Source organism: Podarcis muralis, chromosome 7 (genome assembly GCF_964188315.1).
Source record: "Podarcis muralis chromosome 7, rPodMur119.hap1.1, whole genome shotgun sequence".
NCBI classification, from domain to species: Eukaryota; Metazoa; Chordata; class Lepidosauria; order Squamata; family Lacertidae; genus Podarcis; species Podarcis muralis.
Window position 1 is genome coordinate 7,250,463 of NC_135661.1, and position 15,124 is coordinate 7,265,586.

General features: G+C 50.3%; 1 protein-coding gene across 3 annotated transcripts in view; it reads left to right on the forward strand.

Annotated features, from left to right (window-relative positions):
* Positions 1-4,444: 4,444 nt before the first annotated feature.
* Positions 4,445-15,124, forward strand: part of ECE1 (endothelin converting enzyme 1) — a 63,199-nt gene continuing 52,519 nt past the window's right edge. The window contains exon 1 of one of the 3 annotated variants that reach the window (XM_077931135.1): positions 4,445-4,600. In XM_077931135.1, coding sequence (XP_077787261.1) covers positions 4,598-4,600 — 3 coding nt within the window. In that variant the 5' untranslated portion in view covers positions 4,445-4,597. Of the gene's footprint in view, positions 4,601-4,664; positions 4,797-5,077; positions 5,138-15,124 lie in introns of those variants that run through there. The other 2 variants (XM_077931137.1, XM_077931134.1) reach the window with 2 other exon arrangements.

Below are 15,124 nucleotides of genomic sequence, written 5' to 3' on the forward strand. Positions count from 1 at the left end.
CAAGGAATTTTAGTTCTGAAGAAAACAGCAGCAGTTCCTCATGGTGAGAAAAATATAATAATTAGCAGGGCTGCTGAGACATCAGCCGATTCATCCGTTGTTTGACTTTAAAAGATTTCCAGCAGTTTACCGGGCAGCAGTTTAACAATATATTTTTTTATGTGAGGAATTCTAAAAACTGCAGATGTCAAGGGCCAACACACACAGCACAGCACAGCACAACAACACAGCACAACACAGCACAACACAGCACACACACAACTTCTGCTAGGCCCTGTCTCTCTCTCTCTTGCAGTTCCAAGCATTGGCCAGCAGGCTGCAGTGTTGGCAAATTAACGTTCCCCCACCTCCTAGCGCTGTCGGTCTCTTCTCTCAGAGGGCAGCGCTGGGGCTGCTGCTGGGGTTGCAAAAGAAATATTTTTTAAAAATAGGGGGGAGTTGGCTGAGGTGCCATGATAATATAAGAACAACCCTTCTAGATCAGGCCAATTGCCTATCCAGTCCAGCATCCTCACAGATCCAGGGGTGTGGTGGAGGGGACTGCAACAGCAACCCCCAGCTGTTCATCCTGAGCCCTCCAACCCCGTCCCTCTACTGCCCCATGGCCTCTCCTGGGTCCCCTAAAGTGCTCTTTTGGGTGCGTTCAACACCAGCGTTGAACGGTGCCACCCTTTCTCCATTTCCCTCAGGCAGCAAAATATATTGGCCTGGCCCCATCCCAGAGCAGTACCAGGGTGGTACTTGCAAACAGCTCTGGGTCACTCGCGCCAGTGAGCCAAGCTGCATGCAAGGCCGGAAACGCACACCCATGTCTAGTGGGTGTGAAAATATACAGGGATGTCATTTTGAAACTCCCTGGGCTGTTTCCATAGCCACCCTTGAAAAGACAGGGCAAGCCGCTTCTGCTTGGAAAGCCCAAAGCCCATCTCCTGATCTGCCCTGTGCCTAGAAACCTCCAATGAGCAACATTTTCCTGCTCCAGATCTGCCCTCCAAAGGTTTTGGACTACAATTCCCATCAGCCTCAGCCAGTACAGTGCTGTACCTTGGTTTTCTACCTATTTGGGCGCAGGGAGCATTCCATAGGGGTTGCCAAGATAGATTTGGAGAGGAAACAGCTGGAGCTGGATGCAGCTGCTGCAAAAGACCCTTGAAAATGCCCCAGAAACTTCTAATAACAGTTGCCCTTCTATCCACAGAACAACCCTGGGAGGTAGGCTAGGCTGAAAGACAGTAACTGGCCCAAAGCCACCCAGTGAACTCTCTGGCTGAATAGGAATTTGAACCCTGCTCTCCCAGGTCCTACTCTAACATTCTTATGCACCACACCACACTGGGCTGGGCTGTGGCTAATCAGTTGGGGTGCACTCTGCACATGACTAGAGGCCCTCTTTTCTTCTTTTTTCACAAGTTCCACGATTGTGTTCTGACACTTATAAAAAAAAAGTGGTGTGGAATTGAACCTTGGCACAAACAAACTCCTTTCTCTCTCCCCCTCCCCCGCTGCTCTAAATCTGGATCTTCCAGCTGTCCGGGCAGCTTTTAAAGTCGCCCTGTTGTTAACCTTGAAGGGGCTTGCAGAAGGAGGTTTGACAATGGTCCTGTGGGGGCAGGACGGTTGGTTGGGTGGCTAAATATTTGCGAACCCGGGACTTCTGCAGATGCAAGACTGTTCTGCTTGGACATCCACCAACTCATCTTGAACTTGTGTCAAAGCTCAATTTTCTGCGACGAAAATACTGTGGCTTCCCTGCTGTTCCTCAATTGTTGTTCAGATTGGGCCCTCCTTTAAACCGGAGAGGGGTAATGTCGCTCATAATGATGGTGGTCTGGTTTTGATTACAGCAGGAGAGAGATGGAAAGAGAAAGAGAGAAGGAAACTGGGTGGAGGAAGGGCTGGGATTTGCTCAAAGCTTCTCTGCTCCCCTGCAAATCCTTGCAGATTCTGGGGCTCCTCGAGCTGATAAGTACAACCGGGTCTTTATTGCCTCCATTTTCCTCCCCAGAGCAGACCTCTCTGAGGTGCTGCCCTCCAGATGTTTTGGTCTAAATCTCCCACCAGTCCATGAGGAAAGCACTGCAGAATAATAGTAATAATAGTAATAGTAGTAGTAGTAATAATAATAATAATAATAATAATAATAATAATAATAATAATAATAATTTATTTATACCCCGCCCATCTGGCTGGGTTTCCCCAGCCACTCTGGGCGGCTTCCAACAAAACACTAAAATACAATAACCTATTAAACATTAAAAGCTTCCCTAAACAGGGCTGCCTTCAGACGTCTTCTAAACGTTTGGTAGTTATTTTTCTCTTTGACATTTGGTGAGAGGGCGTTCCACAGGGCGGGCGCCACTACCGAGAAGGCCCTCTGCCTGGTTCCCTGTAACTTGGCTTCTCTCAGTGAGGGAACCACCAGAAGGCCCTTGGCGCTGGACCTCAGTGTCCGGGCAGAACGATGGAGGTGGAGACGCTCCTTCAGGTATACTGGACCGAGGATCAGGCCAAAGGGGGCCCATCGGGTCCAGCATCCTGATCTCTCAGGGGCCAACCAGAAATCCGAAAACAGGACCTGAGCAAAAGACCAACTCTCCCCTCCTGCAGTTTCCAGCAATTGGGATTCAGAAGTATTGCTGCCTCCTCCTGTTAGGAGTTTAAAACATGTGGAGGGCATCTTTGGGCTGGCTGCCCGCCGTCTCTCCTCCTCTCTCTAGTCTATCTTTCATTCCCCCATCCCAATCTCTTCCCAAAATCTCAGACAGGCTCCACGCTGGGCACAGGCCACGAGGAAAGTCCCGGCTTCGACCGAACCATCACAAGCCCACTGTGACTCCACAGTCAGTATTAATATTGACATTCGCAAGCCAACCAAGCCATTAAACTGTTTGCACGTCTTGTGTCAACCAGTTTTAAAACCCAAGGGTTATTTTTAGGATGAGCTGGATATGCTTACGAATTGCGGTGGGGTGGGGAAGTAGTGGTACAGTCCCCCAAGAACATCTCCTGGGCAGGCTTGCCCCACCAAAAGAAAGGGGGTGGTGTGCCCTTGTAGGTTTTCTGACCCACTCTTTTGCTTCGGTGTCAGATTTGCACAGAAGTTGTTACTCACAGTGGATTGAACAGCAGGTTTCATCTCGTGGTTTTTTTAATTATTTAAAAAAAATGGTTTATTAACATCGACAGAAGGTGCAAAAATAGCAAAAAGGAAAACAAAGCGTCAAAAAATTAAGGCACAAAATGTCACAGCTCGGAAGGACAAAAGTACCAAGACCCAGCACAGCTCCAAAGGGATATTAAAAGTATTCACTCATACAAAGGCTCCCCTGGCAAATAATGAAGATTTGTAAAAATAAAAGTATTTTCCACCTGCGAGTTCTGTCATGATTGAGAATGAAGGTTCCATATACAGTGGTACCTCGGGTTAAGTACTTAATTCGTTCCGGAGGTCCGTTCTTAACCTGAAACAGTTCTTAACCTGAAGCACCACTTTAGCCAATGGGGCCTCCCGCTTCCGCTGGAGGAGTCTGTAACCTGAAGTGGAGTCTGTAACCTGAAGCGCATGTAACCCAAGGAACCACTGCAGTATCTGCCAGACATTGGCAGATACTGGTGGCAGGAAGCAACGGTGTGTCTCAGTATTTGTATAAGAAATAAAATAATAAAGGTCCTGGCAGGGCTGCTGTGCGTTCAAAGAGTTTTGGTACCACAAGGCCTGTTGCTATCTGTAACGGAAAGAGAACAGTTTCCATTCTGCAAACAGAACGGGCTTAGACTGATTTGATTACCAGAGAAACCAGAAACCAACAAGGGGGGGGGGGGAGTGTTCCAGGAGGAAGCAAAAGGGGGAGGAAGGCAGATTGGCATCTGTCTCTTCTCTGTAAATAAGGTGCATTGCGTCAACACCAAAAGCAATTGGCCATCGTGTTGCTAGGATCTCCCCTTCACTTTATTCCAGTTTTATAATTATAGTTAAAATCACACACAAGCTTTTTTGTTTGTTTGTTTGTTTGGGGTTATTTTGCAACAAGAATAGAATCGTAGAATCATAGAGAGTTGGAAGGGAGCCAAGGGTCATCTAGCCCAACCCCCTGCAATATATTATTATTATTATTGTTGTTGTGGTTGTTGTTATTATTATTAATTGAATTTATATACTGCCCTATACCCAGAGGTCTCAGGGCGGTTCACAAAAAAAGATCACAACATATAAATTCAAAATAAAAACAATAACTCAATAATAAAGGTAAAGGGACCCCTGACCATTAGGTCCAGTTGTGGTCGACTCTCGGGGTGTGGCGCTCATCTCGCTTTATTGGCCTCCCTGCAGAGGCGCACCTGGGCACGAAGAAAGGGTTAATTCCCGGGCGAGGAAATCCCGCCCACGCCGCCCCCAACCCCGGGCGCGGATTGGCTGCGCGGGGCCAGGTGCGCCCTCCCGTCCGGCCGCCATTGGACCGTCGACACGCCACTCCGCTCCGCTCCTCCGGCCGGGCTGAGGCGCCGCAGGAGCGGCGGCGGCGGCACTCAGTTGGCGCGCAGCTGCTGCCCGGGCCAGGCTGACGAGGGGACGGGAGGCGAGCGCCGCGCAGCCGCCATGGTGAGTCCGGGCGCGGGGGGGAGAGAGGGCGCCGGGCCAGGCCGCCGCGAGGCCTCGTTCGGGGCCGGGCGCCCCAGCTCGGGCAGGCAGCACGAGGGAGCGCCAGGCACACGGCTAGTCCTCAGCGGAGAAGGAGCCTCCGGGCGGCGAGAAGGGAGGCGGCCTAGCAAAGCCAGCGCGGAAAGAGAGCCTCCAGGTGCAGGAGCAGTCTATCTCAGAATGCCTGAGGAGCGGGGGGCGGCGGCAAGGGGGTCTCCCGCTTCCACATCCCGCTTGCCGGTTCCCCGGTGCCGCTTTGCAGCCTTTCTCAAGCGGTGGGTCCCCAGATGGCGCTGAACTACAACTCCCATCACCCCTAGCTAGCAAGGCCAGAGCTCAGGGGTGATGGGAGTTGTAGTCCAACAAACATATGGGGACCCACAGCTTGAGAACCGCATCCAGGTCTTTGCGGCCCTGAGGTTGGTTGTAGGACATGGCAGGGGGTTGGGCTGGATGACCCTCGGGTCCCTCCTGACTCAAACAAATTGTGCTTTTCAGGTTTGTACATTTCACTAATTTTACAATCATTTTGAGATTTCTTGACTTCCTTCCCCCTTTTTCTGCGGTTCCTTGAGTTTATTTTTAGTATCATCTGCACATCCTTATTAACTTAGTTTGCTCATTTATTCATCTACTTTAATTATATGCTCTTTATAAGGCTCTATACCTGGTGCTCTGACTCCCCTCTTGCCGTGCCTCCCACCCAGGGCTGTCTTAAGCGTATACGGTGCTGGGGTGCAAAGATGCACGCCCCCCCAGGTTGCCCAGTCCCAGGCACACAGGAGGGCGGAGCCAGCCAGCCACCTCGCTGGCTAGGTCACCCCCAAACTCATGGCGCAGAGCTGCCCGCAGCAGAAGAGCCCACTGTGGCGCTCCGACTGACGGGTGGGCTCTTCCCCGGACTCAACTCTCAGGCCCTTCACTCATGGTCTGGGGTCCCTGAGAGCCCAGTGCCCGGGTGCCCCGCACCCCTAGCACCTATGAATAAGACGGCCCTGCTCCCACCCATCACTGCCCCTTGCCGGGTCGCCTGGCCCTTGAGTATATGTGTGCACAGAATTGGAAATCAAGGCACCCCAAACTGTTTTGGGGGAATGCAGGGAGCAAATTTGGAAAAAGATTTCCAAATGTCATGCACGCCCCAAAATACCCATTTTGGGGGCCCCACCCCCAAAATGAGCAAAAGTGCAGGCAAAAATGAGGCGCCTCCTCTCCCCAAAAGACAAGATAGTTTGGGGTGGTCACTAAGGCTGGGCTATATATCATCCTGTACCGGTTTGAAGTCCATATCGGGATACCAGTTTCATAATTTTTGACTTGGTGATAGATCATGAAACATGATGTGTGTGCTATGCAAAAATCACAATGTGGGGAAAACCGTGAAGCCAGCCAATGCCTCTACAGATCTCTATCCTTATTTCAGGCATCGTGATATATTGGCATATTGCGATGTTTAGCTGGTGATATATCACAGTGTTGAAAGCCAGATATTGCCCAGCCCTAGGCATCAGGAACCTCGGGGTTATGGGTGCTGTGATGTTGATGGGCACCATAGAATCATAAGAGTTGAAAAACAGCATCATCTAGTCCAACCCTCTGCAATGCAGGGATATGTAGCTGTCCATATTGACCTCTGGGTGAAACTGACATGCCTTTGGCCTGATCCAGCAGGGCTGCTCTTACACCCTCAGACCATGTCCTAACATCTGTTGAGACCGAAGCAGCCAGGATGTCGGAAGGACAGTTCCGCTCTGGCCCGCCTGCCGCAGTCTCGGAGTCTGGGACCAGGCCGCATGCCCTGTGCCCATCTCTGTGCAAGAATGTTGCGTTTGTTAAGATTGGGAGGAAAATAGCACTTGTGCGTCTGCATGAAAGGTTTTGAATAGCCTTGCAGAGAGTAGACTCAGGTGTTTTGACGGGTCGGGGATTTTTGAAGCGTTCCGCTTTTTGCTTAGGGCGGCAGCAAAGGACACTTGCAATCATAAAGCGTTTTGAGGCTTAGCCTGATGACAGAAGCCAATTAGGTTAATTCTCGCTGAGAAACAATGGCACTTTTTGTCTTTTTAAAGTGGTGTGTTGTTATGGCTTTCTGACAAATGTAGAGGTTTTGCAGTTGTTGAGGTTTTAGAGTAGCCTTCCTCAACTCAGTGCCCTCCAGGTAAATTTGAACTACAGTTCCCAGAGAGCCCAAGATGGCTTAGGTTGATGGGAGCTGTAGTTTGAAACATCTGACGGGCACCAGGTTCAGGAGTTCTGTGCTGGAGTGTTGGTATTGGACTATGGCCTATCAGGTTTGCTGTGGCTACAGATATACTGCTTTCAGCTTGGGATATGAATATGATGAAGAATCTTCAGTGATACCTTTCTATAAATGGGCATGTCATTCCCTGGAGTTTCTATTCTCATTGATCTTCGCCTTGGAAGGCCCTTCAAGTGACAGGAACAGAGGAAGGAGAGGGCCTTGAAGGCTCCCAGCTTTATATTCTAACTTTCCTCCTTTGGAGGCAACTCAGGAAGCTATTTTGAGACAGGGTAGAGGAGAGTTTGCAAAGGGATTGCAAGGAAGGAAGAGTTTAAAATACTGGAGTAAGAATTTTTAAAAATCGCTCTTGAGATTCTCTTCTTGTGTATCTCCTGAAACAGCAGGAGCAGCCTCTCTGTAACCATGACATTTTAAGAAACGAATTTATTTTAAAAGAGAAACGAAAGAAAAAAAGGCAGAGCAGCTGTTTATAAAAACGAGCAGGCAGCTGTAAACCTGCCTCCCCTCCCATGCGTCAGAGTGGAGTCCTGCGGTGTGTGCATTTGTGTGTCCCAGGAACATTTCTCGGGTTTGTGGGCTCAGCTGGCTGCTGACCCTCCTTGCAAGCAGAGACCCCCAGGAATGGCGGCTGTTGCTCAGGCTGCCCCCTCTCTGTGGTGGTGGTGGGGAGCCTGCCTGCCTGTTTGCTTGCTTGCTTGCTTGTCTGCCTGTCTGCCTGGTGACCTTTGCTCCTCACAAGAGAGGCTGTTTTGCAGAAGGAGGGCAGAGGCCCTTTTGTTTTCCAGCCCCCCGGGGAGGCCACTTTTGCTGCCTGCTTTTCCAAGAAAGAGTCGCCTGCCTATCGCGCCCCCGGATTGAAGTTGGATGAGTTAGTTTTGCGAGGAAAGGGTGGGTGGAGAAGCAGGAGGGACAGATCAGCAACCCCCCAACCCTTGAGCTCTGACGCAGTTCGTTGACGTGGGTTTGTATTGTGCCAAGGAGAAACCAAACAGTGGTGGGGTTTGCATGCAGTGAAGGGGGGGGGGCAGACTCAGAGCCTGACATCTGGGGCTGCTGCTCAGTAGTTGCCTGCAAATTTCGTAGCTCAGTCTGTGCAGAGCTTTCCTCCCAAACTGCAAAAATAAAGGGCCTTCCAGGGCTTCTCTGTATCTCTTGGAAACGTCATTTCCCATGGCTTGTCTTTCCAGGGGCTCCCTAAAATAAAGGGGTTTGTCCTGCTCAGAGCAGACTCGCTGCATTTCTTTTTATGTCTTAAAATTTGTACACTGCTTGACGGCTTTAAGAAGTCCTCAAAGCTGTTCTGCAAAAAAATAAAATAAAAATAGAATAGTTGCTGATAAAAACTAACCACAATAATTCTAGAGCATCTGAAAAGTTGAAATGACAGTAGATGAGAAACAGGTCAAAACTCAACTTTCCTGGACAGACTTCGAATCCTAGAAGGGACCCCAGGGATCATCTAGTCCAACCCCCTGCAATGCAGGAATCACAACTAAAGCGTCCAGGACAGATGGCCATCCAGTCTCTGTTCAAAAACCTCCAGTGAAGGAGAGTCCACCACCTTCTGAGGGTGCTCTGACTGTCAGAATGTTCTTCCTGATGTTGAGACGGAATCCCTTTTCTTGTGACTTGAATCCATTGGTTCGGGTCTTCCCCTCTGGGAGCAGGAGAAAATAAGGTTTGCTCCAACTTCCATGTGACAGCCCTTAAGACAGGGGCAGGCAAACTAAGGCCCGGGGGCCGGATCCGGCCCGCGAACAGTCTGGGAATCAGCGTGTTTTTACATGAGTAGAATGTGTCCTTTTATTTAAAATGCATCTCTGGGTTATTTGTGGGGCCTGCCTGGTGTTTTTACATGAATAGAATGTGTGCTTTTATTTAAAATGCATCTCTGGGTTATTTGTGGGGCATAGGAATTCGTTCATCCCCCCCCAAAAAAATATATATATATAGTCCGGCCCACCACATGGTCTGAGGGACGGTGGACCGGCCCACGGCTGAAAAAGGTTGCTGACCCCTGCCTTAAGGTATTTGAAGACGGCTATCATATCTCCTTTCAGTCTCCTTTTCTGAACCTTTTCCAACTCTGCAGTATGCTTTTTGAGGCGAGCCTACCAGAACTCCAAATGGGGTTGCAGCACAGATTTGTATAGTGGCATTATGATGAGAAGAGATCCGGCCCCAGTTGTGATGCTGGCTCAGCCCCACTGGCTCTGGGAGGTTTGCAGAGTCTTCCATGGGAAAGGATGGCTTCCTTTTGCTGTTTTTCTCTTTCTCTGTGTGTTTTTGTTTAGCTTATTTTTATCTTATGAAAACGTTTTAATCATTTTTATTTTTTATTTTTTTAAAAAGGTTAGTAGAGCATGGGTTGTGGGTTCGAGCTTCCTGCATTGGACTAGATGAGCCCTGGGGTCCCTTCCAACTCTACAAATCTTCGAGTTCATGATGGAGAAGGGAGCCAAGCCAGGTTGAGAACAAACAGCAAGCAAGTGGATGTATGGCAATTATCTAACTCTCCCTGATAAGGAGCTATTGACAGGAGATGGGCGCATTTGCATGGGCGATAATGGGCTACTGTTTGCAGAGCTGGGCTCTGGTGCGCCTGTGCCTGGGCCAAGAGGCATCAGTGAGCACCCTGTGTGCCAGGGCTTGCCTGGCCCTTTGAAAAGGCGGCACCCGTCTCTCCAGCGTCATGAGTCGCCGTCCCCTGCGGTCTTTTCCCCCAGCCCAAGAGCACGTGCTGAATCCAACACCATAGGATCCATTGTGGCCTAGTGTTTAGAGCAGGGGTAGGCAACCTAAGGCCCGGGGGACAGATGTGGCCCAGTCGCCTTCCAAATCCGGCCCACGGACGGTCTGGGAATCAGCATGTTTTTTCATGAGTAGAATGTGTCCTTTTTTAAAAAATGCATCTCTGAGTTATTTGTGGGGCCTGCCTGGTGTTTTTACATGAGTAGAATGTGTCCTTTTATTTAAAATGCATCTCTGGGTTATTTGTGGGGCATAGGAATTCATTCATTTCCCCCACCACCAAATGGTCTGAGGCAGGGGTCTGCAACCTTTAAGACAAAAAGAGCCACTTGGACCCGTTTCCGAAGGGAAAAAAACTGGGAGCCGCAAAACCATTGCGACATTTAAAACAAATATATCTCCGGAGCCACGATCTGACAGCGGGGGGGAAGGTGATGTCGGGACGGTGCGTGACTAACGCACACACCGCCCCCATGCGACGTCACAGCCAGTACAGCGCCCACCACAGTGGGGAGTGTCAGGGCGCACAATGCGCCTCCTCCCCTCGCTAGCATCCGCCCCGGAGCCGCGGCAAAGATGTAAAAGAGCCGCATGCGGCTCCGGAGCCGCAGGTTGCCGACCCCTGGTCTGAGGGATGGTGGACCGGCCCACGGCTGAAAAAGGTTGCTGACCCCTGGTTTAGAGTGTCAGTCTGGGAGAGACCAGGGCTCAAATCCATCCACCCTCCACTCAGCTACAAAGCTTGCTTCGTAACACTGGGGCCACTCACTGCGTTCTCTCGGCCTAAGCTACCTTGCAAGTTTGTTGTGGGCATTAACTGAGCAGGGGAAGAACCACACACACTGCCCAGGACAAACCTGGGGTGCCAATGCAATAAATAAAGCCCTAACTTAGCCGTGCCCATTCATTATTTTTATTTATTTATTCCGTATGCCCCCACATTCTTCCCAGTGTTCGAAATTAGTCAGAAATTAAATGGAAAGCAAAATGTCACTTAAGAGGTGGATCTGAAATATTTCCATTGGCGCTTGAATTAGTTTTATGCTGGATTGTTTTATTTGATGTTTTAATGTTTTGTAAATGGCTTTGAGATTTGTTCTCTAAAATATAAAATGGTATAGAAATGTTAACAACAACAACAACAATAATCAATGGGGGGACAGCTCCTAGACATTCCTTTGTGGCAACTGCAGCCCAGGTTTAAGGTGCCATTTGGCTATTAGATTATTTATCTGAGTCTCTAACACTGTTTTTCCTCTCACCCTACCCCCAAGGAGCTCCAGGTGACATACATGGTTCCCCCATCCTCGTTCAAGCCCCACAACAACCCTGTGAGGTAGGTTGGGCTGAGAGGCAGTGACTGGTCCAATATCGCAGCCAGCTGAACAGGGTGCTTGAACCCTGGTCTCTCCCAGGTCTTAGTCCAGTGCTTTAACCACTGCACCACACTGCCAAACTGGGGGCTGGGCTGCCATATCCCCCACCGTTGACAGATGGGAAGAAAGTAGTCTAACTCATTCTACTTTATTCCCAGGCTGTACACGAGGTGGTGGGCGGCGAGGGGGCCGCTTGCCAGCACACACTGTCTCTCTCTGCCCCCTTGCTTTGTGGGGTGTCAGGGGCAGGAGGGGGCAAGAGAATAGGCGTGGTGCCCTTCCGACGTGTGATGCTTCAAACGCCTTTTCAGGCGTAGAGGGACTGAGCAGGGCAGCCCTCCAGCCTCTTGGACTTCAGCCAGGCTTAAAAGAGCCTTAAGGCAGAGGCTCTTTGAAAGAAGGGTGAGCAGGAACTTGGAAGGCCAAGCCTGGCTGTTCTGTATTGGGGTGGGGAATCCTTTCCTGGAGAAAGAGGGTCTCCTTGGATACTCGAGCCCTGCATTTAATGTGGGGTTCCCCCCCAAAAAATGCAAGCAACTGCTAGCAAAAATAACTCATGCAAAAGCTCTCATGAAGCCGTCCTTTCGATGCATTCCTCTTTCTTGCAGTCAGTTGGATCGTTCCTTTGGGGTGGGTGAGGAACACGAGTTGCTTTTAAGGGGAGCCATGGATTTTGGCAGGGGAACGTCTGCGGAGAAAGGGAATGTGGGGGCCTCTGGTAGCCCTGCACTTTTTGAAGGCTGCCCTAAGCTGATGAGGGCAAACATGAGCTGAGTCCAGCTGGCTTTGGGGAGTGGGTGGTCAGCGTCTTCCAAATGGGGGGGAGGGGGCAGCCCTAACAGGCCCTTGAGAAAGTACTCTGAAATCCTTCCCTGCTCATTGGTCAAGTTGCAGGTGTCCATCCACCCCTGCCTCCTTCCATAATTTGGGACAAGCAGCTCAAAAACAATTTGCAAAACCGGGATAAAGAACCGTCTCCCAAGCCTTGTTGGGGGGGGGCGGAGGAAGGAGTGAGAGGCAATGCTTAGGCATTTCCTTCCCCACCCAATTCTTTCATGTTTGGCAAAAGCAGAAGGTGCAGTAAGGATTCAGGGATCCAAAAACAAAAGCCCTGCAGCCAAGCCGCATCTCTTTGCCAGCTTAGGGAAATCCTTTGGTGCACTCTGGGTGTGTAACACCTCCCTCTCTTCAGGGCAAGCTTAAAACATGCTCTGTAAGCTGTGGATGGGAACCTCCCCACTGGTGCAGCTATGGGAGCCGTCAGAAGGGACTCTGCACGTTATTTCCCCCTGAGGAATACTGGGAACTGTAGTTTGAGGGCGCTTGGAATTATAGCTCCATGAGGGGGTATGCTACGGTTCCCAGGATTTTGGAGGGAAGAGGTGAAGGGAGTTTTATATGTGGTTTAGTGTGCGTGCTGCTTCCCTCTCTCCTCAGTCCCTGCCTCTCCCCCCCCCCCAAAAAAAACCCCTCCTTCCTGTCCAGAATTTCAGACTTGCTGTCTTTCACCTGGCCATCTAGCAGGTCAAGCTTAGAACTGGAAGCTTCTGAGTTTCCCTGGAATCAATTAACAGACTTTGTAGACTGCACAGTAATAACAATAGTAAGCACTTTGCATGAAGCAGGGTAAAATGTTTATCAAAAATACAGATAATATCGGTAAGAGTTGATTTGCTTGGGTTGGCTTGAATCCAACGGAGGCCTGCTCTGTTTAGGACTCGCATTGAATACACCCCGAAGCCTTGTACCCAGAATCAGTCCTACTTGGAGGAAACTCGTTGAAATTAATTGATACAGCCCAGCATTTTAAAGCGGGCACTTTAAACGAATATTACTTGATGTCAAGAGGCAGGGAGTTCCAAAGCTTGCCGTCTTGAAAGAGGAGCTCCTTGCAGATGCTGAACAAATGTTAGGTGGCGCTTGGGAAAGTGTTTTCCCCCACCCAGTGTTCATATCCTGCTCTTCAACAATAGGTATCCAGAGAAGCATGCAGAAAAGGAGAATAAACAAACATTAGTAGAATAGAAAATGGCAAGAATGAGCTGAGACGGGATCTCCTGCATTGTTTGGGTCTAAGTTTACACGGGCAGGACGGGAGCAGGGGAGAAGTTTGCATGTGTTGCAAAAGTGCACAGCTTTAGGGTTTGCACAGGAACCACATTGCCCTTTTGTCTGACGCTGGCTTTCCCCACGTCTGAGGGTTTTGAGGTTCCTTACGAAATCCACAGGCCCTGTTCAGTGCCTTGGGGGAGGACTATTTCCTCTTCCTTCTGATCTAGGCTTGCCCTCCCGACAATGTCCCACGCCTGGCTTCTAGCAATGTTGGAGAATTCTGCCAGGAACGGAAACAGGAGTAGAGATTGCTGTGATTGGCATTTTCGTTGGAAGTTCTGGAGTAGCATTTGCTGCTGTTGTTTTCTAGCCCACGAACTTTACGTAAACTTTTCTGTGTCATTTTTCCCTTTCCGCTGAGATGCACTGAATTTGGCTAAGTGGTTAATCACATTCGTCGCGAACAACAGTGTAGGTTTTGCCGAACTGTAGCAGAAGGGAGACGCTGTGGGTTGGAATGAGCACAGAACAGGATGGAAATTTCTGCTCCCTTACATCCCATTATCCCTTTAGAAGATGTGCTTGAGGCAGGGGGGGGGTGTTTTCAGTGTGGGTCAGTGGAGCCCCCAACGTGGCTTTGCGGGTTGCCAGTGGAGGAACTCCTGCTCAAACTTCCTTAGACTCCTCTTCCCCACGCCAAAGCTCAGAGAGGACACTTTATCTTCTAGGAATCTGGGGGTCGCCAGGATCTCTTTGTTCCATTCCCCAGAGTCCCTCCTCACTACCCAACCAGCCCTGGCTTGCCGTGGCTGTTCCAGAGGCTGACTTCCTCCTGGCTGGCTGCAAACTGATTAAGAGTGTGTGTGTGTGTTTGGCAGCAAGGGCGGGGGGGGGGGGGAGATGTTTTGGCTGGGCATCTCCACGCACAGCCGTAAGTCCGTAAGTCTGTGTAATGAGCCTGGCAGGTGGCAAAAGCTCTTTGCCTGAGCCAAGGCAGCTGGCGCTCAGAGCCAAGCTTCTGGGGCACTGATCCAAGAGGTGGGGAGAGGAGGGAGGACGCCTCGCATGCTCTCTCTCTCTTTCCCTTGGTCCATCAGGTAAGCTCAGGAGAGGCGGAGGTTTTGCTCAAGGCAGCTGCTTTAGATACCAAACCCCTCAGGCAGGCTATTTTTCAGTTGTTTTCATGGGAACAACAACAAAGAGACAAGTTGTGTTGGGACACAGAAAGCTCCCTTCTCAGCTGCCACCAGATCCTTGGTCCCTCTAGCTCTGTGACTGGCACTGACTGGCAGCAGCTCTCCAGAGTTTCAGATTGTGGGAGGGCCTTTCTCAACCTTGCCTCAAGATGCTGCTGGGGTATTGAAGTTGCAACCTTCTGTATGCAGGGCACCACTGAACTAGGGCCTTGTTGGGTGTGCTTAGGGGGAGGTTTTGGTGATGGGGACAGCTTCCCTGCAGTAAAGTTGTTGCTTCATTGCAAGTGGCACTATACACCTCCTCTCCCTCTCCAAGCCAAGAGGATGAGACCACTAGAAACAGCTGCTGGATGGAGGCAGTCATTCTTCTGAATCCAATTGCAGGTTTCCCATGATTGGCCACTAAGGGAACAGGAGTCTGGACTAGATGGGCCATTGGCTGTTACATCATGGAGGACAAGGACATTCATTGAAGAGAGGACAATTGAGGCCTACTAGCCACAGTGGCTATGCTCTGCCTCCAGTCCCATGTTCGAAATTTGCCAGCTGCATTTTGCACCTGGCTGCGGGTGGCGCTGTGGGTTAAACCACAGAGCCTAGGGCTTGCTGATCAGAAGGTCGGCGGTTCGATTCCTGCAACGGGGTGAGCTCCCATTGCTCGGTCCCTACTCCTGCCAACCTAGCAGTTTGAAAGCACGTCGAAAGTGCAAGTAGATAAATAGGTACCGCTCTGGCAGGAATGTAAACGGTTCTCCAGAAGCAGCTTAGTCATGCTGGCCACATGACCCAGAAGCTGTACGCCGGCTCCCTTGGCCAATAAAGTGAGATGAGCGCCGCAACCCCAGAG